The sequence below is a fragment of the Crocuta crocuta genome, unplaced genomic scaffold, assembly GCF_008692635.1.
Source record: "Crocuta crocuta isolate KB4526 unplaced genomic scaffold, BGI_CrCroc_1.0 scaffold126, whole genome shotgun sequence".
Taxonomy (NCBI): Eukaryota; Metazoa; Chordata; class Mammalia; order Carnivora; family Hyaenidae; genus Crocuta; species Crocuta crocuta.
The window spans coordinates 317,945-345,892 of record NW_027531000.1 but is presented as its reverse complement, the minus strand read 5'-3'; the positions used below and the strand labels follow the sequence as shown (position 1 = coordinate 345,892).

Below are 27,948 nucleotides of genomic sequence, written 5' to 3'. Positions count from 1 at the left end.
CTTAAAGCTTATTAGTTGTGGGTTAACCCGTAGGGGGGGTGGGGAAGAGAAAGAATATTGCCTCTCTCTATTACACTTAAATGCCTGCAAAATACACACTGCGTGCCTTATAAAGTAGATTCTAAAGCAGATATAGAAGATTCAAAGACTAAAAGCAGCAGCAAAGATGTCAATGCTAAGGAGAGCACAGTAACTACTTATGTAGTAAAGACATTATGTTATAATAATGTCTCCTGTATCTTTAAAGCAGTGGTTCTTAAACACCAACAATTCTGCCCTACAGGGGACAAACAGTTGTCACCGCCAGGGGATGAGTGGAGGTGCTTCTGGTATCTAGTGGGTGAAGGCCAGGGATGCTGCTAAATGTCCTACACTGCACAAAACAGCCTCTGCAGCAGATAATCTATGAGGCTCAAAACGTCAACTGTGCACGGACTGAGAAGGCCTGCTTTAAGGCATCACAGGTGCTCCTTTTTACTCCTGGTGACCCTGTGGCACTGTGCTTATGTCAACTGTGCTCCCCTACACACTCAAGGCAACATTCTTCCACATCCCAGTGTTCTGTGGCTTGGGCTTCAGTCACTTTTCTTTGGCTTAAGCTTAAACACATGCTGTATTTCTCATCTCTTATTTTCAGCAAGTTGTGCCCTGTTCTAAAACCTGCAGAGAGCAATGCTCCATCTGATAGACAAAATCAAAATACTATCACATATGCCTGGTCTTAACAAATTCGTGTTTATACAATGATCAAAATTTGGCAACCTACCACTGAAGGGTCAGGGAAACATGAGTGTCTATACTACTGGCAGCAAATAAATATTACATGGCACAAGCAAATGATACAAATGGCTGCAGTGAGGTTAGTGTCAGAGACACTGGGGAGAGGTAGAGGTAGAGGTCCTGGCGACCCGGGGGGCACAGCTTCTGTCTAAGGAGGTGGCTGCCACTGACCTCCAGCCAAGTGTTGCCACCCCGCAGGTATGTAGACTAGATACTGCCAGCTATTCTGATTTTTCCAAGAAATGTTGGATACCTAGAATTGTGTTTAAAACCACCCAATTTTAAGATGTGGGTTTATAGTTAAAAAAAAAAAAATCGAGGTGCCTGGGTGGCTCAGTCGGTTAAGTGTCCAACTTCAGTTCAGGTCATAATCTCATATTCCCTGAGTTCAAGCCCCACATCAGGCTCCATGCTGACAGCACAGAGCCTGGAGCCTGCTTCGGATTCTGTGTCTCCTTTGTCTCTGCCCCTCCCCTACTAGCTCTTGCTTTCTCTCTCAAAAATAAAATAAAAACATAAAAAATGTTTTTAAAAAACTCAAGGCTCCAATATTTTGGACCACCTCTTTGAAATATATAGTCTAAAAATGATGAGGGCTGGTAAAGAGGCTCCAAAAAGACAAATCCAGAGTATACTCAGTACATCACATGGAGTACTAGAAATACTCAGGATGAAATCCAATGATCATGAGCTGGGATGAGGCCAGTAAGTTTTAGGACGGCCCTAATAAGGATGATAACGTCATGAGGTCAGCAATAATGAAAAATCACAACAAACAACTCTTCAGGGCTATCTTTCAGATACTCTCCTAGGCACCTTAAAGGTACAAACACGTAATGTCAACAACCTGGCGAGGAGGTATTATTATTACCCTCATCTTGCAGATGAAGAAAATGAGGTAAGATTAAATAACCTGCCTAAGGACACAGAAGTAGGAGGCACTGGAGCTGAGATGTGAACCCAGACAGGCCTGCAGAGGCCTCGCGCTCACCCATCTCCTCTATCAAGATTCCCATGTTTATGTCTGTAGGCACTAAACGCTCTGTCACCATCTATACCTATAGATAAAATAGGATTCATCAATCTAAGTTCTTAATGGCTCTTAGATAAGAGCTAAAACAATGCTCAGCGTAGTCTGTCTAAACATGTATGGAAGTAAAAGGAGTTTTTTCAAAATGAAAATGTTAAACCCCTGCTCTCTAGAGANCTCCCTCTCTCTCTGACCCTCCCCTGCTCATGCTGTCTCTCTCTCTCTCTCTTAGAAATAAATAAAACATTAAAAAAAAAATTAAAAAAAAGAATATGGACAAACACGTGTAGATCACACTCTCTGGCAATGAAGTCAAAAGGCGGACAAGAACTGGCCATGCCCTCTGACCAGACCGAGAACTGTGGCAGACAACTCTAAAACCACCAAAGAGTTATGCAGTAAACCTGTCCTACACATGGCCAACTGCACAGACACCACACATGGCAGCATCATTACTAAAATTCCTTTTAATGTAAGCACTGGAAATCCATGACAACTTAGCAAACAAAATTATACTTCAAAGCACCTAGGCTGCAAATTAACTTCACATTTCACTTCATTATAAAACACGAGCACTTGCGATAACAAAGTCTGGGAAACTGGCAATTCGGGGATGAATTTTTAAAAAGAAAATTCAAATTTCATCTTTAAGAGGAGGAGCTCTACAATTTGCTCTTCTTGATGAACTCTATTTCCCATTCTGGAGTCAAAAGCTTCAAAGAGTGAGTTCTGTCATTTTACTCTTACAGGTCAAAAATTGGTCCAACATTATAAAAATGTATACATTTCGAGATTCAGAGACTTAAAGAATTTGCAATGTCATTAATCCCAAATCGGCTTGGAAATCCAAATAAAATCTAATTTAAAAATAGAAATTTAAACTGTAGAGAAAAAGAACTCTGCACATTCAGCAGTGTGTAAATACAGAGTAACAAGTGAATTTAACAAGCTGTTAAAATACAATACGCATGTGTTAGCAACCACTATGAAGAAGGCACTAAAGGAATCAGTACTAGTCTGCCTCCCTTGAATATATGCTTCAGCCTAGAGCACTCAGTATTTCCTACTTTCTCTCTAGTAAATAATACTGTTCAAGCTTTTTTAATGAAACAAAAAGAAATAAAAAAACAATCTCTGGGAACACCAGGAAATACACACAAATCACAGGGAAACTCCCAGGAGGATGTAATTAAATCCTCAGGGATGTTTGAAACAAACAAACAAAAAAAAAAACAAGCATCAGCAACAACAAAACTGAAGGATCTAGAAGATAGTAGTTTTTAGACTACAATTGTTCTGTTAAAGATGAACAGGAAGAGATCATCTGAAATACACACAAGGCGTGTATTTTACTTGAGACTAATTCAGTATTTCCCTTAGAAAATAAAGCTCAAATCATATCACCAGTGTCAACAGAACAAAATCCTGAGCTTTACAAAAGGTCCCCCATACTACAGTCAACGGCCCATTCCAAGTAATGTTGGTAATGGATAACTACAGTGTAACAAACAAACAAAAAATTTAACCTAAGCTACAAGTCTACTGGAGTTCACTGTAACAGGATTTGAGCTATAATTAAATTTGATTAGTTTGGTTGAAACCTCAAGTTCAAAAGAATTATCAGCATGAATGGATGAAAAGCCCTTGTACACGGGCATTTTGAAAATATGAAAAGGGCTGACACAGCAAGCATCAAAGACTTTAGAAGCAATTGACCCTTCCCAAAGCAAAGGAGAAATGCTAACAGCTGAAACTCAGATGCTGTGTGCAAAGAAAATAAAGTTCCAGATGGTTCAAAAAGCTTGGTAGTTTATTAAAGAATAAATGCTATTATTTTTTAACTGGATTTTGCTCAGGAATAGCCAAATGTGTCATCTAGAAAACGTGAAAAAGAAGTCTGATTCCACCCCCTTGAAAAACTAAAGCAAATAAATATTCCCCTAATCAAAAACTGCAAGCAAGAGAAAGGTGCTCAAGGAGTTGTAAGACAATCAGACAACCACAATTTTAATAAAAGAACAAAAACAAAAAACACCTGGAGCCTAAAAATCCAAACCTTTATGTGAAGAAAAGATGACTTCACAGAATTAGTCATTTTACTATTTGGAGATATTTAACTCTTACTCTATAACAAAAAAAATGGCTGAATACACACACACACACGCCTTTTGTCCACCCAAATTACTTCATATTTTTTGGTGCACTTAAAAAGGAGAAAAGTAAAAGTAATCAGCATAGTAAATTTAGTCCTATAGACGTGTCCAAGTGTTAAGAGATTCTAGAAGTTAAAAAATACTACTAAAGAATTATATATGTAAAATCTGTTGTATGCATGATTTGAAATACACATATGTAATGGAAATGTGCTTATATGTAATTACACACATATCAAATAAACTGTATGTAAATGTTTAAATGTATATAATATAGCATGCATATCTTTATGTTGTACATATATGAATACGTACACACACACACACACACACACACACACACACAGAAAACCACAGGTCTCTTTTCAACAAAACAAAGTTAGTTTTCAGGAAGTTTAGGCTATATACCCTGAAATTTTAGATGGCACCTTTGAGTTTTTACGTTAAAAATTTTGTCTTTTACTGTGCTTTATCTGTGTACTTTGGGATGGGGTTGGGGGGGACTGTTTTTCATGAGATGGAACATTCTGTGCCAAATGAAGCAGGTGTGAGATATCTAAAAGATGAAAGCAATTCTCCAAATAACAGCGTCATCCTGTAATGCTTTCTTGACATGTGTAGCTTTCCTACTCCTCTCTTTGAGATTTAGCACAAAGCACTGTGTTTGTGAGCTTTCCTAACGTACATGAGTGATCAGGTGGTGCTCATTTCTAGTGTTTTTTTTTTCGCAATGAGGAAAAAAATCAATTTAACACTGATCTCACTTAAAATGAGTAAGAAAGGCAGCCAAACAGACAGGCTACTATACCCCTAGATGTCCTTTTCTTTAAGTATTTACTTTACAAGCAAAACAACCGTTGATGGATTTTTTAATCTGAAAACTGTTTATTTCAAATCATTAATTTCAAAATACCTCAATCCCCCACCTAAAAGAGAAAATCCCATGAAAAAAACAATGGCATTGTTTACTTTCTTGTCATGTCAAAAAATCATGCTGAAGGTGACCTATTATGACCTGTTTTTAATAAATTTTTCATCATATTAAAAATTTCTACACAATTTATGATGAAAGGTTTTACTGGAGGCCAATAATTAGCCATTGGTTTCTGTAGTAATGTCCGACATTTTATTTTTCTTTTGATTTACTGAATAGTTGTAGAATTTAAGTTTTTTCTTTACTTCAAATAGAACAAGAAAATCNCAAAGCTCCTGATACAGGGCTAGAACTCACAAACCTTGAGATCATTACCTATGCTGAATTTGACTCAACCGAAATGTGAGCCAAAGACACTCAACCGACTAAGCCACTCAGGTGCCCCTAGAATTTATATTTCTAAACATCTCCCAGATAATGTTGCTGTTGCTGGTAAAGGACCCATACTCTGAGAACCAAGGATCTGGCCAAGATTTTCTATCTTGATAATTTGCTAAGTGGATACAGGGAAAAATGAATACTGAAAAATGATATACAGTATACTCTATCTTTAATAGAAATCACTTTTAGGCACACCTGGGTAGCTTAGTTGGTTGGGCATATGACTTCGGCTCAGGTCATGGTCTCACAGTTTTGAGTTCAAGCCCCGCATCAGGCTCTGTGCTAATAACTCAGAGCCTGGAGTTGCTTCAGATTCTGTGTCTCCCTCTCTCCCTGCCCCTCCCTTACTTGTGCACACACGTGTATGCAATCTCTCTCTTTTTCTTTCTCTCAAAAACAAACAAACATTAAAAATAATTTTTTAAAGAAAGACAAGACTTTTAGTCCTTAGGATCAAAAAGAAGTTGGCATAAGAAAATGTAAGCCAGGCAGATTACAGATGATCCAGTTCAAGATTCTGTGAAGAGCCAGATAATTAATACCTTAGGCTTTGTGGGCCATACAAACTGCCACAACTACTCAACCCTTCCATTATAGTGTGAAACCAGACGCAGATGCGACGTCCATGAGCTAGAATGGCTGTGTGCCAATACAACTTTATTACAAAAACAGGCTGTGGTCCAGACATGGCCTACAACTTCCCCAACCATTTTAAAAATGAGAAAACCAACGCCCAGAGAGGTTACACAACTTCAAAAGGCACAAGATGGCACAATTACAACTAGAACTTGGGTAGCCTAATGCTTGATATAGTAAAGAAGCAATTATGGTACTATTTTGATAAAAGCCACAAATAAAATGTCTTCTAAAACTTTACTCTGCTTAAGGACCAAAAACACAAAAATGACTTTACTAAACAAAAGAATGTATTTAATACTGTCTAATTAATACAAGACATTACCATTTACTATTTCTAACATTTTTTCTAAACAAGAGGCTTACCCAGTGGAGGGCACTGGTCACACGGCACCCTTACATCTTACACCAGTGGGAGCAGAGCCAGCAAGCCAGCCCTCCAATAAGGGACAGTGGGAAATGGGGACGTCAGGGTCTCTCAAGTCTTACCATCTCAGTCTTTCACACTTTTCATCCTATCCTCCATTCACCAAATGCCATTATACTTTTCAAAAACTGTCCCCAATGGTATTAAAGTTTTCTTATATAAAAGCCAAAAGAGGTAGTAAGCTATGAAACCTACATTAAAAACAATGTTTTCCGCAGACTCTTAGGCACGTTCCCGATTCTAGTTGTTAGTTATTAAGGTTAAACAGAATATGTAACTAACAAAAATAAAGCAAACATGCTTTTCTTTACCACAGGTAACTCAGCGTATCTCATGTGCATATACATTTATATACATATGAGCAATATACGTTACTCTATGTACACACTTTATTGTGTATGCGCGCGCATGCACACACACACACACGTACTTTTTATGCTTCCATAATTGCATAAGCTTTTACTCCTAAAAGTGACATCTGAGTAAGTGAATCTACATTAGCAATAAAGTAAATTTTATGCACTGCCTTATTACTACTTACGCCAGTTCATAAAAAATAGTAAAGCCTGTGCATACATACTATGAAAAATAAAATATTCTAGCTTTAACTATCAAACACAAAGTCAAAAAAAGCTTTTCTAAAGCTGCCATGCCGTACACTTACAAGTATGTATATCCAATTCAGGATAAGAATGATGAGTCCTAAATCTGAGACAAACTTTCAGACATGTTTGATGTATCCTGAACCATGCGTGAAAAAGCATCTGTTATTTACAGATCAAAGCAGCTCTGAGTATCCTAAAACAACTAGAGTGAAAAATGCCCAAATCTAATTTCATCCCTGTCCACATACTTCTTTGAACTAATAATTCAGAGAATGGGTCAGTATGTTGAACTAATTAGCATGCTTAACGCTTGCCAACTTTGATGGCTCCAATTCTTTAAGTAGAATATTAAAACTAGTTTTAAAAACGCACACACAAGCAAATTTGTGAAAATGCAAAAGCTAGTCCAAGCTAACAAAGTCACAGGGGTTGAATAATGCCTTAAAAAGTCCCAAATATGAGTGACACCTATTTAATTCTAAGCTATCAAATGGGCTGTAAATGATTTTTGGGTTTTGATTTGCATGAAATGAATTCCACAATGTTTTTTTCTGTATCCAGTCATGTTTTAAGAGATTCAGCATACATCTAAATTTACTTCAACATAAGGAATCATAGTGAAGTGTTCCTGATAAAAGATTTTCTCTTTTTTTAACCACAATGAGAGATTTATTCAAGATCCTTCAAGTGAAAGCCTACACTTAAAAGCCAAGAGCAAAGCATGTCTTTACTATTTACACATTTGAGCCTCGTGGACACATCTGGATCAAAATTTGCTACCCATTTTCCCCAACATTTACTTCAGATACTCAATCAAAAATCCATAGTAAATAGGGTACTATTAAATCTAGACTGTTAATTAGCTAATACCTCCATGGTTGTTTTCCTTTCTTCTTTTTTTTTTTTTTTTTTTGGCTTNNNNACCACCAGTTTAATTTTTTTTTAATTCTTCTATTTCACAATGTTAATGCTCTAAGAAGACCCATTCCTGTAATTTATATGAGAACATTACACAGAGCCTTCCATGTAAATTCCACCGTGGCTTGCACTTTTATTTTTCCCCCTCTAACTTGAGGCAAGAGTTAGGCCTGAAGGAGAGAAAAAAAAGGAATGAACAAATATCCCAACCCCAAACAGAGTTCACCACATGTGATTACAAGTCCAAACTCACTGTTTTTATGCAACTTGGGTGCAAGATAAGAAATATTCTTTACAAGGCAATTAGGCACACTTTTTATTAGAATGCTTCCCAATACTGACATATCAATTCCATTACTCTCCTCTTCCTTGTTCTAAGTTTTATAAAAACAAGGATTATCCAAAACTGAACTCATCCAGAGACAGGGATCTCTGACTACCTATCTGTTTTTATACTTGCTAGTACTTAGCAATTTTCATAATTTTCAACTACTGATCAACTGCTTCACAAATGCATATACATGCCCTTCTACATTAACAGGAGTTCTCTGAGAGCAGAATCTTTGAGCTCCTCTGTCTTATGCACACATTACTAACTCTACAGCTCTGTACCCCACACCCACTCCATAAATGTTTTCAGGAGCTAAAAAAACACTGGGTTGCCACCTCAGTCACATTATCTCTTTCACAACGCAGTGAACTTCTTTTGAACTGCAGGGTACAAAGAAAATTTCCACGATGTCTTCTGCATTAAAAGTTTCACAGTAGGGGAGTCTTGGGTGGCTTAGTCAAGCAACAGACTCTTGATTTTGGCTCATCATGATCTCACAGTTCCTGAGTTTGAGCCCCCCATCAGGCTCCTCACTGGCAGTACTAGTAGAGCCTGCTTGGGATTCTCTCCCTCTGTCTCTGCCCCTCCTCATGTGTACTCTCTCTCGCTCTCTCTTTTCTCTCTTTCTCTCTCAAGATAAATAAATAAACATTAAAAACAAAAAAAGCTTCACGTTAACTCTGAGGTTTGGAGACCTGCCATTCCAGGAAGGCAGTGTGAGATTAAGAGTCACATAATCCAGTTCTAGGTTTTATCTTCACCAAAATGAGCAGAATGATCTTAGTCAATTTGAGGTCTTGTATTTTACAGGACATTGTAAAGAGAACAACTTTTTTTTAATGTTTATTTATTTTGAGAGAGAGAGAGCGAGCTCATGAGCACAGGCGGGGCAGAGAGAGAGAGAGAGAGTCCCAAGAAGGTCCCGGGCTATCAGCACAGAGCCCAATATGGAGCTCAAGAGCATGACCCAAGCCGAAATGAAGAGATGGACACTCAGTGGACTGAGCCACCCAGGTGCCTCAAGAAGACAGCTCTCCAAGGAAGATGCTTCATGCTGGGATAAAATAAAATACATGGCGCCTCTGCCTTCTTCAAGTCATAAATGTCATGATTATTTCTACTACCTGGCAATGTAACAGCAATTTAAAAAACAAAAACAAAAAACTAGTGATCCAATCTATAAAAGGAAGTGATATGAACTTCATGCTGAATCAAACTTAAGAAAGAAGCTTCCATCCCACTGATGCGTATATAGTAAAGGAAGAGTAATTCAACAGAAGGTAGGTCATTCTTAGAAAAATGGAAGAAAAAAGTAAGAGACTCTTAATGTTCTTAGTCATTCGGAACAGTTCTAAGAGATGTTTTAGTAAGAAAAAAAGTGGAAAGCAAGGCATGTAGTTTGGGGGGGGGGTGTCTTATTTCTTCTTCTTAGTTAAAGAAAGAAACAAAGAGAAATCAGAGCACCATCTTTCAAGACTGATGGTCAAAAATAAGGACACAAATCCCTGAGTAGGGAAAGAAAAACAAAGACTTTGCTGACACATCGTAAGCAACCAATACAAATTTGTTCCAGATACAGACCCACGCAAATATGGCCAACGGATTTTTTACAAAGGTGCAAAAGCATTCAGTGGAGAAAAGGATCATATATCTGACACATGCTGCTGAAAGAGGACATCCATATGCAGAATAATGAACACTGCCCTAAACCTCACCCCTTAAATAAAAATCATCTCAAAATGGATCATAGACATCCACGTCAAATATAAAACTACAGAACTTGTAAAAGCAAGCTCAGGAGAAACCCTTCGTGACCTGGAGTTTGGGGAAACTCTTCAGACCCGACACCCAAAGTACAGTTCATGAAAGAAACGTTAGGAAACTGGACTTTGCCACAATGTAAAAGCTTTTATTTTATGAATAATAGTGCTCAGGGAATGAAAATTCAAGCTACAAATATAACCTAAGGGACAAAGGACAAGCATCCCAAACATAAAGTACTTTCAAACACTACAGTAAGAAACCAACCAATTTAAAAAATGGGCAAAAAACCTGTAAAGATACTTCACCAAAGAATATATACCGACAGAGTGCCTGGGTGGTTCAGTCGGTTAAGTGTTCAACTCTTGGTTTCGGCTCAGGTCATGATCTCATGGTTCACCCCGCATCAGGCTCTGAGCTGGCAACATAGAACCTGCTTTGTTGCTTTGTTCAGACCCTCTGTAGCCCCCTGTCTCTGTCCCTCCCCTGTTCACAATGTCTCTATCTCTTTCAAAATGAATAAACTTAAAATATATATAAGTACAGCAAGTACGCACATGAAAAGATGTTTGGGGAAACAAAAATTAAAACCATCATAGGAGATACCATTACACACCTTTTAGAATGGTTAAACTCCTGCCCAAAACAAGTGCTGGTGATTCAGAGCATGTATGACTAGTGGTAATGCAAACTCATACAGCCACTATAGAAAAGAGTTGGGCAGTTTCTTAGAAAATTATCAAAAACTTACCATACATCCCCTTGCTATCTGCCCTAAAGAAAGGAAACTTATGTTCAAACAAAAACCTGTATGAGAAAACTTAAAAACACTTAGTTTCATAATGACTCCAAACTGGAAACAATTCAAGTGTCCTTGCATGAGTCAATGGATACATAAACTGTGGGATAGCCAAACAATGAAATAATTAAAAGGAACAAACTTATCAATATACGCAATGACTGGGCTGAATCTACACCCATTATGCTGAGTGACAGAAACTAGTCTCAAAGGTTGTAAATTGTATGACTCCATTTAAATAACATTCTAACTAAGAAAAAAACTACAGTGATGGAAAACAGATCAGTCACTGCCAGCGGTCACAAGCAGGTACATGGATAGAACCATGAAAAAGGGATAAGATAAGGGACTTTTAGGGATGATGGAAATGTTCTGCACCCTGATTGTGATGGTGGTTATACAAATGGACACATGTATTCACATTCATAGCCCTGTACACCAAAAAAGTTAATTTTAATAATATGGTAACTTAAAAAATCAAATAAACAATAACTATTTGTTGTTCCTGCCTGAAATAAATATAGGGCAGTGGGAATAAAGTATAAAAACAGTGTATTTCAGAGAGTCTGAGTGATTTAGTCGGTTAAGCGTCCAGCTCTTGATTTAGGTTTAGCTCATGATCCCTCACAGTTCATGAGACTGAGCCCGGCGTGGGGGTCTGAGCGGTCAGCTTGGAATTCTCTCTCTCCCTCTTTCTCTGCCCCTCCCTGGCACTTGCGCTCTCTTGCTCTCAATAAACAAACATTAATAGGGGCACCTGGGTGGCTCAGTCGGTTAGGCGTCCAACTTCCGGCTCAGGGCATGATCTCACAGTTTGTGGGTTCGAGCCCTGCATCAGGCTCTGTGCTGACAGCTAGCTCAGAGCCTGGAGTCTGCTTCAGATTCTGCGTCTCCCTCTCTCTCTGACACCCCTCCCTCCCCCTGCTCACGCTGTCTCTCTCAGAAATAAATAAAACATCTGAAAAATTTTTTAATGAATAAACATTATAACGTATTTCATTAAAAAAATATCTTCTCAGTCCAATAAAAGATCCTAGATACAATAATACACCTCAAGTCAACATTTCAGTTCCTAAATATCACTCCCTACTAAAAGCAATCAAGGGTTCCTTGGAGAGGGGCTGACAGGACCAGGATTCCCTGTTATAACAAGGAACTTCTTCAAGATTAATGGAGAAAATGTCCTGCAAGTAGAGCAGCAGGCTTGAAGAGGCTCCTAGTGGCCAAATTTGGGACAGTATGAGCAGGAAGAATAATGCTAACGGCTTCTAGTTACTGAATAAAAAAGAACTCATGACTTTAGAGGGGTGGTACATGCAACATCTCAATCCAAATGATAAAAAAAAAAAAAAAGAATCCACAAGTCCTTATGGCCATTTTATTTTTTTTCATAGTTTTTTTTTTTTTTACAAATAGTTTATTGTCAAATTAGTTTCCACATAACACTCAGTGCTCATCCCCACAAGTGCCCTCCTCCATGCCCATCCCCCCTCCCCCCCCACATCCATCAGTCCTCAGTTTTTGTCAGCATTCAAGAGTCTCTCATGGTTTGCCTCTCTCCCTTTCCCCCACCATTTCCGCCCTTCTTCTCCCCCTTGTTCCTCCGTCAAGTTCCTCCTAATCCTCCTATACGTGCAAACATATGATATTTGTCCTTCTCTGCCTGACTTATTTCGCTCAGCATAACACCCTCAAGGTCCATCCATGTTGCTACACATGGCCAGATTTCATTGTTTCTCATTGCCTTATGGCCATTTTAAACAGGAGCTGGAGCCACAGTGGGAGGTAAGGGCGGAGTACAAGAGGGAAGCTTCATTACAGAAGACTGCCAGCTAACAAATTCAGAGAAAAATGACAGTATTAGGAAAACCATCATTTTGCAATCACCAATGTAATGAATGCTTCAGGCAAGAAGCATCCACAGATGTTCTAACTATTGGGTAAAAGATGACTGGGCAACAGGATAATCACATAGTCTCAAAATATCACCCCAGAGATTACTTACTAACCAAAGAGAACTGAGCCTACAGAGTACAGAAAAGTAAAGAACGCCAACTTCATCAAAGGACTAAACTTAGGCTTTGCCAACAGGGGGACATCATGTGTCTTTTCATGTACTGCAAGATCAAGTATTCAGTGTCACCCACGTAGTGTCCATATATATACATACACACCTTCAACCAGAGTCTCATCACGAGGAAATGAGACAATGCAGATTATGGAACTGTTTTTAGAGCAACTCTTCAAGAACATCAATGTCAAGGGGGAAAAAAAGGTTGAGGAAACCTAACACCCAAATGCGTGTGTGATCCTTTACAAGATACTAGAGAGATAGAACAAGTTATGAAGTTTTTATTATTGAGACAACAGTGAACATTATACATTATAATGACCATACATTAGGTAATAAATCAGATAATAATTAACATATTAAAGTTAAATTTCTTGGGTATGACAATGGTACGGTAAATAAGAGAAGCATATCTCCATTCTTAGAGGAGAAAGAATATAAATATTTAATAATCAAGTATCAAATATCTGCTATGAACTTAAAATGTTTACAAAAAAATAGAGAAAAACAAAGATAAAGGAGACAAGACAGAATGTTCATCACTGAATCTTGGGAAAATAAAACATATCTTATCTGTAAAATTGGTTTTTCAAAAGAAAAAGTGAGAGAGGAAGAATAAAATGAAGGTGCTACTATTCACTTTAGAACCTACTCACTCATACCCCCAAAGAAAAAATATATGTACATTGTTATAAAAAGAGCATAAGGGTTCAAAGAATTCAGAGTCCAGCTCAGTCTTCTATGAACTATATTATTTTATGGAGATCAAGTTACTTACACCACTGTCAGTTTTCTCAGTGGTATTAAATACACGAATATCTGTTAGTTCATAAAATGGTTTACAAGATAGTGAGAACTTACCAATTACCAAGAGGTTACTATATATATGCCAGGCCCTCTGATGTTTTTACTTGATCAAAACTAGCCCAAAATTTAATGGCTTAGATGTGTTATCTACAATTTTTTTTTCAAATTCATATTAAATTTCTGTAAGGATGAAAAAAAGAACTTTTTGTAAACAACTGTGTAAACCAACAGATAATTGGCACAGAGTATAACTTTCATAAGATCTTGATCGCTCAACAGAAGACACACCAGTCTCTTCTAAGCACAGACATGACCAGTATCTTCGACCAGGCCAAAGACATACTTAATTTACCCTATGAACTTCATTCCAAAGTGATTTTTAACTTGGTCATTACTCCATTCTCCCAAACAGAAGTATGGAAGAATTTATGGATAAACAACAGGGATCAAGGTCGAAGGAAGCTTTATCAGAAAACTTGCTTATCAGTTTAAAAGACTCTTGTGGCATCTGGTAGTTCAGTTGGTTAAGCGTCTGACTTCAGCACAGATCATGATCTCACAGTGCATGGGTTTGAGCCCCGCGTCAGGCTCTGTGCTCACAGCTAGCTCACAGCCTGTATCTACCTCTCTCTCTGACCCTCCCTTGCTCACGCTGTCTCTCTCTCACACATATACAAATAAATAAAAACATTTAAAACATTAAAAAAAAAGAGTCCTGTACACAAATGTAATCATTTACTTCTCAAATACAATGAGGTTGCACACTAAACTGATAAGATCAAAATGCTTCTCTCAGAATCATAACTCAATGATATAATTCCTTCTTACCTAAAAAATCAAGGAAACACACTTGACGCCAAAGAATGCTTATGAACAGTTATCAAATGCTTTATAAATTTCATTAGGCACTAGAGACAGTCACGTGCAAAAAAAAAAATCAGGCTATAAGAAAGGCCTTAAATAAATGAGTTATATCCTTAATTTATTATGCCTTAAAACATTTTCACTGCATGAGGACAGTAAGCCATCAGAGATGTAAGCTTGTCAAAGGCAGAGCTGTGGTAAAAACAGAGGAACAGGACCCATGCCGTCTGGCTACAAAGCCCAAGCCCCAAAATGCTATGCTCTAAGACATCCAGGGAGCAGCAAATCCAGCCCAAAGAAGGCAGTGCAAAGTCCAGACACAGCGAGTGACCACACCAGATGAGAACAGAATGATGGAAGATTCCAAGATTCCCAAGGGAAAAACAAAGTCAGTACAAAAAAAACAAAAAGATTCTGAGTTGTCACACTCAAATATATGAGAAAAGGTAAATGCACCCCAAAAAAGCAATTAGAAACTTCAAGAAGGAAAATAACAAAGCTCATGCCCCAAATGTTCAGCAAATTAAAACATGAGATAAATTTTAGCAACTGATGGAGCTCAAGGAGACAATCTATTGGAAACCTCTCTTTCAGGGTGACACAGGAGCCATACAAAAGGAAATGTAGTTGATCCTTGAACAACACAGGTCTGAACTGCATCAGTCCCACTTACATGCAGATTTTTTTCAATACAGGACTTTAAATGTACCTGCTCACCCTTACAATTTTCTTAATAACATTTTCTTTTCTCTAGCTTACTTTATTATAAAAATACAGTGTACAAAACACATAACATAGAATATATGTGTTAATCGACTGCTTATGTCATCAGTAAGGCTCCTGGTCAACTACAGGCCACTAGTAGTTGAATTCTGGGGGTGTCAAAAATGCACATTTTCGGGGCACCTGGGTGGCTTAGTCGGTTGGGCGTCCGACTTCAGCTCAGGTCATGATCACACGGTTCGTGGGTTCGAGCCCCACATCGGGCTCTGTGCTGACAGCTAGTTCAGAGCCTGGGGCCTGCTTCGGATTCTGTGTCTCCCTCTCTCTCTGACCCTCCCCTGCTCATGCTGCCTCTCTCTCTCTCTCTCTCTCTCTCAAAAATAAATATTTTAAAAAAATGCACATTTTCCAGGGAGCCTGGGTGGCTCAGTTGGCTGGGCGTCCAACTTCGGATCAGATCATGGTCTCACGGTTCATGGGTTCGAGCCCTGCAATGGGCTCTGTGTTGACAGCTAGCTCAGGGTCTGGAGCCTGCTTCAGATTCTCTATCTCCCTTTCTCTCTGACCCTCCCCTGCTCGCTCGCGCTCTCTCTCTCTCTCAGAAATAAATAAAACATTTAAAAATTGCACATTTTCTGTGCACAGGGCAACAGCATTCTTAACACCGATGTACATGTGAAGGTCAACTTAAAACCCTAGCAAACTACTTGTCCAGAGGATCATTTGTGAACCCTCAATACAAACACTAGTTTACAGCGCTCAACTTTTAAAACCAATCCAGAAGAAGTCATGGAAGAAGTGACTGGATGATGGACAGGGTGAAACTGACAGGCAACCTGACAAACTGGAGTCAAGTGCAACTGAGAATCCATCCAGAAAGTGGGATTTGAAAGTCAAAGAGAGTAAAGTGGCAAAAAGGTACAGCCTCACCTCATAAAGAAAAAGTTACAAGATGCTAAAGTTTGTAGGATAAAAAAACCAAGACACAAATCCATGACTTAAAGTTTCCAAAATAACCAAAGGAATAAAATTTACATACCTAGAATGTTAGGATGAGGTATGCTTGGGGAAGAGCATAACGTGACCTAAACCATATATTTCATTCCAAAGCTTCAATAGATTGTTTGTAAGGCTGACAAATTAAGAAACAGATGTTAAAATATATTATCCAGAAATATGGATGTAATAAGATGAACTAAAAGCAGAAACAGTTAAAAGATTTTATCTCCAAAGAGTGAGAATGGAATGGAGAAGGAACACGGGACTGGTGCTTCTCATCCATGATATGTTCTACATTATATGACATGTCGCCAGGTCCATGAGGCTTTACTTTGATAAAAATTAAAAATAAACTATTAAGTTTTAAGTTTAACTTGTCATTATTTTAGAAGATTATTTAAAAATAAACTATTTCATGCAGCGTCTTCTAGCATTCTTGGTTTTTCTGCTATTTTTAAAAAATAATTTATAGACTTTGAGAAAGGTCACTAATATGGTATACCTATGTTACATACATGCTACACCCAGCTTTCCCTCATGTTAACAACTTAAACAACCAGAGTGATTATTAAAACCAGCTACTAGTATTGCAGCAACACAAGGAGCTAAACTACACACCTTCCTTGAATTTCACCAGTTCTTCTCCCTAATATCCTTTCTGCTCCAGTACCCAGTCCAGCACTTGCCTCTTGGGTCTCCTCAGTCACCTGCTGGATGTGACAGTTCTTTCATCTTTCTTACTGTTTCATGATCCTGACAACTTTATACAAAGTCTCTCAATTTAAGTTTGTCTGATGTTTTCTCATGATCAGACTAAGATGATGCAATTTTTGGCAAGACTTCCCAAGAATTGATATTGTGTTCTTCTCTGTGCATCTTATTCGAGGTGCAGGATGTCAATATATTTTATTACTGGTGATGTGAACCTTGGACACTTGAATAAGGTAGCATCTGTCAGTTTTCTGAACTGTACAGTTACTAGTTTTTCCTTTGCAGCTGACAGATACCTTGGGGGGAACACTCAGACAGACTTTTGCTAAGTGAAATATGCCTACTAGTTCTTTTCTGTAGTTTGTTTTTAGAGATGCACAATGAGGTATTTTTGGATAAAGTAAGACAATGTGTAACTTCTGATTCAAAATTATTCAAGCAAGGGGTGTGGGTCTGAGTACAGATCAAATAATATTGGCCAAGAGTTGATAATTGTTGAAGCTGAGGGATGGGCCCAAAGAGATTCATTTTACTATTTTTGTATATCTTTAAATGTTTCCGTGAGAGAAATTTTAAAAATTAGAACCCAAATAAAATCTGTGGATATGTATATCAAAAGATAGAACAAATTTAGGAACCCTAGGTTGAAAAACAGTATTTATTATACTTGGATTTCCATTTCTTGATTCAAACCACTTCTAAGGTAACAAAGCAATCACCTCAAGAGTTCCCAAGTTCATGTAACAGTTTCTGTCACCAACATTTAAAACACAAGCATTGTGCGCCCTCTAGTGTGTTATTCTATGACAAGACTTCTATATCGACAAACTCAATTTAGAAAGCAGAGTATTTTCACAAAGGAAAAATAACAGCCTTCTCTCTCACCACTCTCTACTTCCCTACTCGTCAGTAAATAATCTGTTAAGTACTTAAATACCAAAACCATTTCAATGCCAAAAACAGTCAACTTTCCCCCACTGTTGTATTGTTTCTCAGAATACATATGGAAGCCCACTGAAGAAAAGAGGAAGAGTCCAGAATCATTCCAAGCATGTTTAAGCCATCTTAACAAAGGCTGAACAAAGGAGGCTGAAGCCAAATTAATGTCTCATTTAGAAGCACCAGGTGTGTTCTGCCTATCAATGTGGTCCCATTTCTACCTTCTGGAATGCTAATCCTTGGAAACTGTGTTCCACTTCAAGTCAACAGATTTGATCCAAATCACTTTATTTTTCTGACTTACTGAAAAATTCCAAGAAGAATGAACAGTGAATTTATCTGCAAGATGTGAGCAATAAGCAAAGTGTAACAAACAAAGCCCGTGGATCCCAATGGCCCGGCCCTAGCTCCCAGCCCTGAAACACACTACCTGTGCTGCTTCCCGTTCCCAAGCCTCAGCCTGCTCACCCACAAAATAAGGTTAGCACCTTACAGTTTTATGTGAGGCTTAGAAAAGTATAAGTGAATGATCAAAATTCACATTGTGACTATTATCATTATATGACCCCAAGATAATACACAACCAGGTAGCCAAATACACAATCATTTTTCAACAGTTCCTTTAAATGATTCTCTTCAATCACAATACTTGAATTACACATAAAAATTCTAGATTTTCTTCCAACCTGGTTTTAATATAGTTTCTTAATACTCCTTACAAGATACCGCTTGTTCATACAGTAAGATATGGTACAGTGCTCAGAATCTCAAGAGTAATTTTTGACCACCTGTGTTCAGTGTATATAATTTGCCTGTATCTGATGGAAGGATTTTCTTCATAAATAAGTCATTTACTGTTTTCTTATATCATTTCAAAAAGCGTTTTAAATACTTGACAGATTCATAGGAAGAGCCCTTAACTAGAAATGACAATATTAAACTAAAGGCCATTTGCGGAAGGCACAGAAAAACCAGGAAATACAGTAAAAGACAAGAAAACCTCATTCGAAGTGCATAAAGTTTCTATAGCAGAAAACCACTACCTTGCCTGGGAATTAAGTGAGGATTCCGTCATTCTTGCCAAATCTATCTTCGCCTGAGCATCTGCCGGAGATTATAAATATCTAAGCACTTTAAAAGTGGTCTACTTCTAAGAAGCAAGTATGATGAAGTCAATAATTTGTCCATTAAATACTGAGTTTGCTATCTGTCAAGCCTTCTTCTAGGTGCAGAGTTAACAGAGGGAACAGAACAAACACAGGCACTTGCCCTCACAGTGCATATATTTTTTGCTGGGGGAGGGTGGTAAGTAGTCAGTTTATAAATTAGGAAAGATTATTTCAGATAATGGTTCAAGGTAGGGTAGTGAGTGTTCAGGGCTGCGGCAGGTATATTTTAGGTAGAGTGGTCACACTAGGCCCCTGGGAGAAGGGACATGAGAACTAACACATGACAGGTAAGCCCAAGTCAACAGACATAGGGGATTTTACAGACTTGCAGGCCACTGACCTTCATGCACATCCCTATCAAAGCAAATTCTCTAGGCTTATGTGCTCTGTTCTTTTAAAGTCAGTTGCTGAGAACATATTTTCCCCCAAACTCCTAGCACTAGAACCTACTTAAAGGTATAAAATCAAAGAAATATACTATTAATTTGAAATATTTATATTCCTCCCTAGAAAAAAGTATCTGCATATAAAATGTAAAATATACAGCTGACCACGGGATTAAGATCATGGGTTCTAAAGTCCTCAGTTCCCTCCCCAACTGGATCTAAGACTCTGAGAGAACCACAACCTTATTAGAGTTCAGTTTCCATACAGTAGGTTTTTTTTCAGGTTACTGGGAAGATTATATGAAAGTCCTGCACATGAAGGACTTAGTACCACAAACGGAAGAGGCGTTGACTACTTAAGCAAGCATTAGCTAGTTTTTCAAGTGTGATTTATATAGCTTTTTAAGGAAAGTTTTCTACATATGAATGTATCAACACGGGTATTCTGAGATCTTAACTTCAAAATCAAAACTGTATAAAAAAATAAGTAACTTCAAAGTCAACTCTCATTTTCAGAATAATTACAATTCAAGATTAGAAAGAGACCACCAAGTGATTTTTAATTTTTTTTTTTAATGCTTTATTTCTAGGAGAGAGAGAGAGAGTGCAAGCAGGGGAGGGTCAGAGAGAGAGGGAGTCACAGACTGAAACAGGCTCCAGGCTCTGAGCTGGCAGTCAGCACAGAGCCCGACGCGGGGCTCGAACCCACGAACCGCGAGATCATGACCCAAGTGAAAGTCGGGCTTAACCGACTAAGCCACCCAGGCGCCCCACCAAGTGATTTTTAAAGAAAACCTTCCACACTGGTGCCAAAAAATCCAAAGGTAACAATAAAAGAGTAAGAATAGACATCACAGTTTACAGAGTAGAAGGAAATGTCCAAAACTGTGGTCCAGGTAAGCGTTCTGGATGCTCTTAACACCCCAAGTACCCAAGTATGGGATGAAGTGAAAGATGTATGAAATGGAGTTTCCTTTCTGAAGAAATGGAACTTGAGCTACAAAAACATGAATAGCCAGAATATGGCAGACGCTGAAGGGCAACTCAGTAACATCAGAACCAATCCCCTCTGCCTGGCTTCACCTCCTACACTGAAGAGCTACATATTCAACTTTCCACTCCCCATTCAACTCAGGAAGGCACTAAGTAAGGTACATGGCCAAAAAAAAAAAGCTTTTGTTTTCTGCACACAAAGTGACAGGCTAGTACTGCCTCCAGTCCTTCCTCATTCTTCATGCTTGGAAGGGGGCCATGATGCCTAAAATGGTCCAGCCATTTTGTGACAATGAGTAAATCACCCAGAGTATTAAGGTTAACCAAGCAGAATGATAGCGCCTAGATCCTTTATGCTCTCATTTAACCAGTACACCAGCCTCAGACTGACTTATCTATAGGTTTCTTGTTACGGGCGCGAGGAGGGGGTGGTGTGTGAATAACCTGTATCTGCTACTGCCAATAGAGTCAGATTTTCTGTTATTTGCAGCCTAAATGCAATCTACACTGACACACAAAGATGAAGGAAGAGGGTATTTCACATGGGATGAAAAACGTAAGCAAAGAGAGAGGTACTTCAACATTATGGTTTCTGTGTTAACTAAAATGAAGAACTGAGAGAAGGTGGAAATGTCCACCTTTAACCAGCAGCTTTCTTATGTGTGTGCACGGCAGAGTCAGCGCAATGCATTTCCATGCTGGTCAACTCTACACACAGGAAGTGGTGTCCCTTCAGGACAGCGTGGTCACCGTGCGACAATGCAAACAGGCAACATTTTCAAAACTGCACAGAGCAAATGAAATGTGTCCAAAGAATGAGAAAAGTAAATAGCAGCTGGTTTCTTGTAAACAAAACATGAGAAAATATGCACTGGAGGGCTCAAGTAATTTTTCTATATTAAGATAATTTTACTAAATTGCTCTTTCTAAAAATTCTTGTTTATTTAAGAGATGATGAAAAACTGCAGGCTAAAATCTATATTTGAGGAGTAATAATTTTAGGTTCTCTGATTAAAGGATGAACTATCACTCATTCTTCACAGAACATCTCTACAGTACGAAGTTATCATAATGTAAATGCGATTAAGTGACTCATTTTATAAACCTCTGTGATTAAAGGGGATAGTTTCTTTTCATTTGTTTAATATTCCCATTAATAAGAATGTCCCGTTACACATTTACTGAAAGCCTGGACAATAAAACAATGGAACAATTCCAAAAGCAAACACATTTTTTTCTTTTCCCATGAAGCTAACATTATGGAATTTTAACAGATGTTCTATTTGGTCATAGTTAATAAAATGAATTATGTAGGATTAAAACAGGGTTCAATATGTTTGCATTGGAGTTTAAGCGAGAAACAGTTTCCCATTAAAAGTTGGAAAAGGTTTATAATCACCTTTTTCCTTTTCAGTGGAATTACTAGGAGAGGGAAATAAAGGAATTATTACAGCAATGACTGCTTTTCTGAGGAAACCAGGCTTATGGAATCTATCTTTTCAAGGTTTAAGAAGAATGAAATCTTAGAAAATCATACACTCTTTGGTGCTTCATCAGATGTCTAAAATGCAAAGGTATCAGAGTGGAGCAGAGCCCAAGGCTGCGCCACCCTCCTGCCTCACTCCCAGCCCTGCTCGAGCTCCCTCAGCATTCTTAAGGGGGCGCTGTGTCTAGCAGCATCTGAACAAAAATTCATCAGACTTAACAGAATAAAAAACAACAACAAATACTTAGTGAGTGCTAACTCTGTGCAAGGCATTATGGTAGAGCCTGTGCATGTTATGGAGAGGAAAAAACCCAATAGCTATTTTCGAGGCAAATCATATGGTATCTGACTAAACAAGACATAATTACTCGTAGCCAAACAGAACCGAAAGGTTAAGGACAAGCCAAAAGAGAAAAGAGTAAATCAAAGAAAACCATTTCATATAGACATAAAGATACACAGCACTGACACCAGAGGAACAAAATCCTTTCTTATCCACTTGGTTTTTTTTCTCTTTCTACTCTCACAAACGCAGAAAATAGTACACAGGCTGCAAGGTGGCAAATAAGTAACAGAAGTTCTAGCTACAGTTGCTTTAAGACATCTTTCAAAGGAAAACATTCAAGTGTTGCAACCGCAGTAAGAAAAGCCTTCCACTAAATGGGTAATCTTACTTGGGAAATAAATTCCAGTACATTATCAATGTGACCCGAAAGAGAATTATCAAAAAAATTTTCTAAGATATTTACATTAGGAATTTCAACCAACTCAACCACCAGTTGGGGCAAGTTTGACATCATTACAACCAGTCTGTGGTTTTGCCTACAGAAGCAGCCACTGAATACAAAACCAGCTGCAGGTTGCATTGTGTCATAAATGAATACAAAACTCCTCTCCTCAAGACATTCAGATAAAACACTCTCCAACTGTAGCGGAGATGCTTTGCAAGTAATGCCAACAGCTGGCCTGTAATTCACACACAATTATTACTCATCACCATGAAACGGCATTCAGATGCTTACAGATCAAGGGTGTACTGCGGATCAAGGACTCCAACAAATTTCAGTGAGGTTTCTCCATTTCTGAGTCCCCTGGCCGACCACACTGCTCTCATCCTTCTTTCATTAAGACTGCCGTGAGAGTTCAAGGACAATGGTCTATGCAAAGTTCCTCGCACAGATGGGCGAACATGGGCTCAGAGAGGTTAAGTAACTTGCCAAGAGCAGACAGCTGGCACAGGGCAGAGTTGCAATTCACACTTAGGTGTTATTTCCTGTCAAAAGCCCTTGCAGTTCCTTTGCATACTCAACACATCCCACATGGCAGGCTCTGGAGAAAGCCCTTCACACGATCTCCCCATGCCATTCTCACAAGAACTTTCACACAGTGCACAGGATCAGTTCACAGTAAAGGAAATAAAATAGTTCCAAGATATATGTTCGTACGCTCAGTGTCAGAATGAAAGCGACTGCTGGTGCCCTCGGTAAAGCAGAGGAGAAGAGGGCCTGCGACGCTGGCACCGGTGTCGACCGGTATTTCCACAAAGGGCAATGAGGTTGCATGTACCAACATTACAAACGCTGGGGTGCATGGGTGGCCCAGTCCATTAAGCAAGTCCGGCTCAGGTCATGACCTCACGGTTCGTGGGTTCAAGCCCCACATCGGGCTCTGCGCTGACAGCTCAGGGCCTGGAACCTGGTTCGGATTCTGTGTCTCCCTCTCTCTCTGCCCCTCCCACGCTCTCTCTCAAAGATAAACATTAAAAAAATGAAAATTATAAATGCCATATACCTTTAGCCAAGCAATCTCGTGTTTAGTACTTCCCCTACAAACATCCTCAACCATGTACAAAATGACCTAATAGCAGTAATATCCACTGCAGCACATGTCTAAGGTCCACCAACAAGGAACTGGTTAAATCATCAATGGCTCATGTCTACAATGGAATCATAAAAATGAAAGGAACATCTTTATGAATAAAAAAAAATAATCTCCAAAATATTTTGGCTCAAGAAACAAACGAGGCAGAACACCTAAGACAGGGCGTCTCTGGAGAGACGAGAGATCTGGACACACGAGAGATTTATAGAACATAAAGACTTGCAGGGGCAAAGAAACTGAGGGGACACACAATGGAGCCAGGATAGAGACTGAAGGACATGAGGCTGGATTCCTAAAGGTTCCCACTTCCAGCCCCTACACACACTAGGGGGGTCTCTATGGTCTAAAACAGACAGTAAGGGTAACTGAGTTTGAAAAGCTGCCATGTCTACATGTGAGTGCACTTTTCAATCAGTGGTGATTGGGGGCCCTGAAAGGAGAGGTCCAGGGCTTCGAAGGACCCACAGACAGGCCAAGGGACTTGTCTGGCCTGCTGGAGTTTGACAGCATGTTTAACAGAGGTTGGTGGGAGGCCTGCTTTCGGTGAAGCCTGGTGGCCGAGCTGTGGGGCGAGGGGGGATCATCCTCACCGTCTCACATCTCTCATCTACTGAAAAGAAGCCAGGAGTTATCCCTGACCACAGTGGCAACATTCTTCCACTGAGGCAGCTCCAACCACCATCTTACCATCAGATTTACGCAGACGAGAGTCTAATGCCAGTCATTTGTCCTCTGAGTCCCAGGGCACACATGCCAGACTCTCTCAAAGCCCCCTCCCGTGTGCTGTCCTCCAGACCACTGACAAGCACCCAGCCAGGGCAGACCTCTGACCTCCTGTCCTGGCAAACACCCACCTGGGTGAGCTCCTGCCTGCGGCATCCCCACCTGGTCTGAGGTGCAGGGAAATCACCCTGGCCTCTTCTGTGGGCATAAAAAGTCCAGTTCTGCTGAGCCGATAAGCAAGGTACACAGGTGCTTTCACAACCCTGGGCATTTGCTCTTGATGTCCCATCTCCCGTCTCCTTGGCTATATCTAACTGCCACTCCTTTAAGAGGGAAGTCAACATTTCATGTTTTTTTAATGCAACAAATACTAACTGAGTGCCACCCAAGCACTGTGTCCTCTACCATCTCGGCTGCATCTTGTACCTACATATCATTATGGCACTGTCAACTGTCCACGCCTGCTTGTTTTCTCGTAACAACAGGAATTCTTGAGAACCCACGCAGAAACGTTCCTCATGATGCCCAACACACAGGAGACACGCAAAGTGCGTGCATGCTAAGAAGAATCTGTGGATAAAGCCTATTTGCTGAGCTTAACTTACTCCTACTTGTTTTGCAACAACTGCCCTTTCTCGGCTTTCTTCCTCTTTAAAAGTCCTTCTAATCCACATACCAGATCCTGAGGCTGCTCTCCACAGACCTTTCTGGACAATGGATGCTGTGAAACGGGCCTGGCTGGGAGGGCAGCTGTGGATTCGCTCTCCATTTCCATCTTACCACAATAATGCCACTGCACCACAGTGTTTGGCCACATCCAATTTGGCCAAGATCATGAGAAAAATGAATACTGAAGGAGTGAGGTGTATAGTATCATCTGTTGACCCTGCTTAGACTCAGTCTAAAATTCACAGTAACTAAAATAATTGAAGAGAACATAAAGGATAAGCACACAATCTCCACAAACATCAAATGCAGCAGAAAACACGGGACAGCATTCACAAAATCTAAAGAATACACATAATCTCTTCTAATGCATGGATTCAAACTCCAATCTCATTCTAATGGGCTAGGGAGATAAAACTTATTTTCAAGAAAAAATTGTACACAGAATAAACCTTTAAGTTTCCTCGTGATTCTCACTAAGGCTTCAATGTATTTTCTTATTGAAATAATCATACAAGCTCTTGGCAAAAAGCTGTGATACTGGTGTCAGAATAATGTAAGAAGTGAAACTATAATGCAAAAATTTTGTTTAAAGCAGATATATCGCCACTTATTTTTCTCATCTTGAAAAGAAGCTATGTTTCATTCAGCAGTAATTCTTCTCTCATTCTCTCAGAGAATCTGTACAAAACCAATATTTCAACTAAAATCAGATCTGAAGGATCTTTTATGAAAACGCATAATGCAGAAGACCCCAATTAAATTTCCAACAAAGCACTGCCATTTTGAGTAAACAAAGTCATCTCAGTAGGGTCACACGATTTGCAAAAACTGCAGCCCATAAATTAATTACTAGTGTGACATATGTCAAAACAAATTTTTAAAAGAATAGAATGCAGTTGTAACCTTGTGTTTTATCTGTTTGTATGCAAAACCAGTACTGTCAGGCATGTAAATATATTCATTTATTCAGCATCTCTCAGAAAAATAAAAAAGGTTCATTGCTCCCCTGGTTTGCTGCACCCAGGTGAAAGCTCAGTAAATCACACGTGTTTAGTGAGTAAGAAAATAAGCACAGAATGAAAAGATAGTGCGGGTGATGTTTTTCAAAGACAAAAGTTATCGTCACACAAACTAATTTTGCAACATTTAGTTTTCCTTTAAAAGAAGTTTTTCAGAGATCTACATCAGCCACACCACACAACATTAAAGGTTGTCATCTTGAGGAAATCATTTTTAAAAAACATGTAGCAGTGCTTGTATTTCATAAAGAAGATTGTAATCTATCATAAAAAAACAGAACACAATCAAAAACTACGTGGCAATAAAATTAGGGATTTCAAACCATTTCAGAGTTTTCCTAATTAATGACATTTATTTAAATTAAAAACATTTTTGTAAATGCAAACTTGTTATTGACCAAGGAGCTCCAAAGAGAAAAAAGGATACAAAGCACAGATATGCAGATTCCCCTGTGTTTTCTTTAGTAGAAATTTACATCCCAATCCCATCCACAACGGATATATAGACCAAATCATCATGTACACTTTAAATACCTTACAATTTTACTTGTCAATGATATATCCACACATCTGAAAAAAATCCTAGGACTTAAACTCTTAAAAAAATTTTTTTAAGAATCAGAAGAAACAAAATTACAATTATGTCCCAAAGACTTGTCTTAAATGTTAGTAAATCACCCTTTGAACTTCAAATTATTGTCCTCTATGTGAGGCAAAAATTAAAACATACTTCCTAGAGGAAATATACTGAAATCGCTTTGCTTTTTCAACCAGAAGAAGAAGAAAAGCACTGAATCCCAGAATTTTCAAGTCAGAAGTCCCAGAAGGTGAAGTGGCTGCTCAGGGACAATGCGCGGCCAGCCACCCGCAGGGACAGTGGTCTGGGGCTCGCGGTACCTTGTGATCGGGAAGACAACAGCTGCCTATGTGATACACACTTTTGAGACACTTGTCTCTTAGCCTGAGGCTCTGACTACCAATTTCTCATTAATTCTGTGTCTTCCGGTAATTAACTTGGTATCTTAACCTTAGTGGTTGCTTCTAACTATTTCAGCGAAAACGGAAGTTCAGCCACCCTCGTGCCAATGAAGTCTTAGGGTGGGTGTCATTCTGACCAGTGGGACTGTTCTCTAACTCATTTGTTAGATCTAAGAACCAGGGTAAGGCTAAACAGTGTTTCAAAAAGTGATCAAAATATCCCCTTTTTATGGTTTCAACCAGTTTCTCTGAATGAATTTGCAGAACAAAAAGCACATCATTCTTTTGCACTTCAGTACTGGGAATTTCGTGTGTTACCTCTCTCAAAACCGTGCTTGTGTAGCCTCGATACAATCCTTGGATGCCCTGAAACAAACAAAAGGCCGAGAGCTCAGAAAGTTGGAAGAGCAGACAGTTCTGAACGATACTCTGAGTAAGGTGGAGTTTCTGAAGCCTGAGTTTTAAAGCTTGCACAATAACTACTCTCTGTAAGACGTTAAAGGTTATAAACTGGACTCAAGTACATAAAGCTTGGGTCAGTTCCCTTTAAACTGGGAACATCTCTAAAATAATCAAACTGACTACTTTAGTTGCTTTCAACATTTCTGCTCCTGAAAATAGTACTTCAGATGATTTCAATAAAATACATTTCCAAATTCAAATGCACACAAAATGCTAATCATCCTTTCCTATAAAAACAGAATTGTATGTCATCAGAATGTCAGAAGTTTCAATCAGAAGATATCAGAAATTCATTAATAATCTCTCCACAGTG

General features: G+C 38.9%; 1 protein-coding gene across 5 annotated transcripts in view; it reads right to left on the bottom strand.

The window, feature by feature from the left end:
- SLC25A26 (solute carrier family 25 member 26) overlaps window positions 1-27,948 on the bottom strand; it is a 120,459-nt gene that overhangs the window by 55,696 nt on the left and 36,815 nt on the right. For all 5 annotated transcript variants that reach the window (XM_077770594.1, XM_077770595.1, XM_077770598.1 and 2 more), the window contains one exon: window positions 27,492-27,539. In XM_077770594.1, the coding sequence (XP_077626720.1) occupies window positions 27,492-27,539 (48 nt within the window). The remainder of the gene's footprint in view (window positions 1-27,491; window positions 27,540-27,948) is intronic.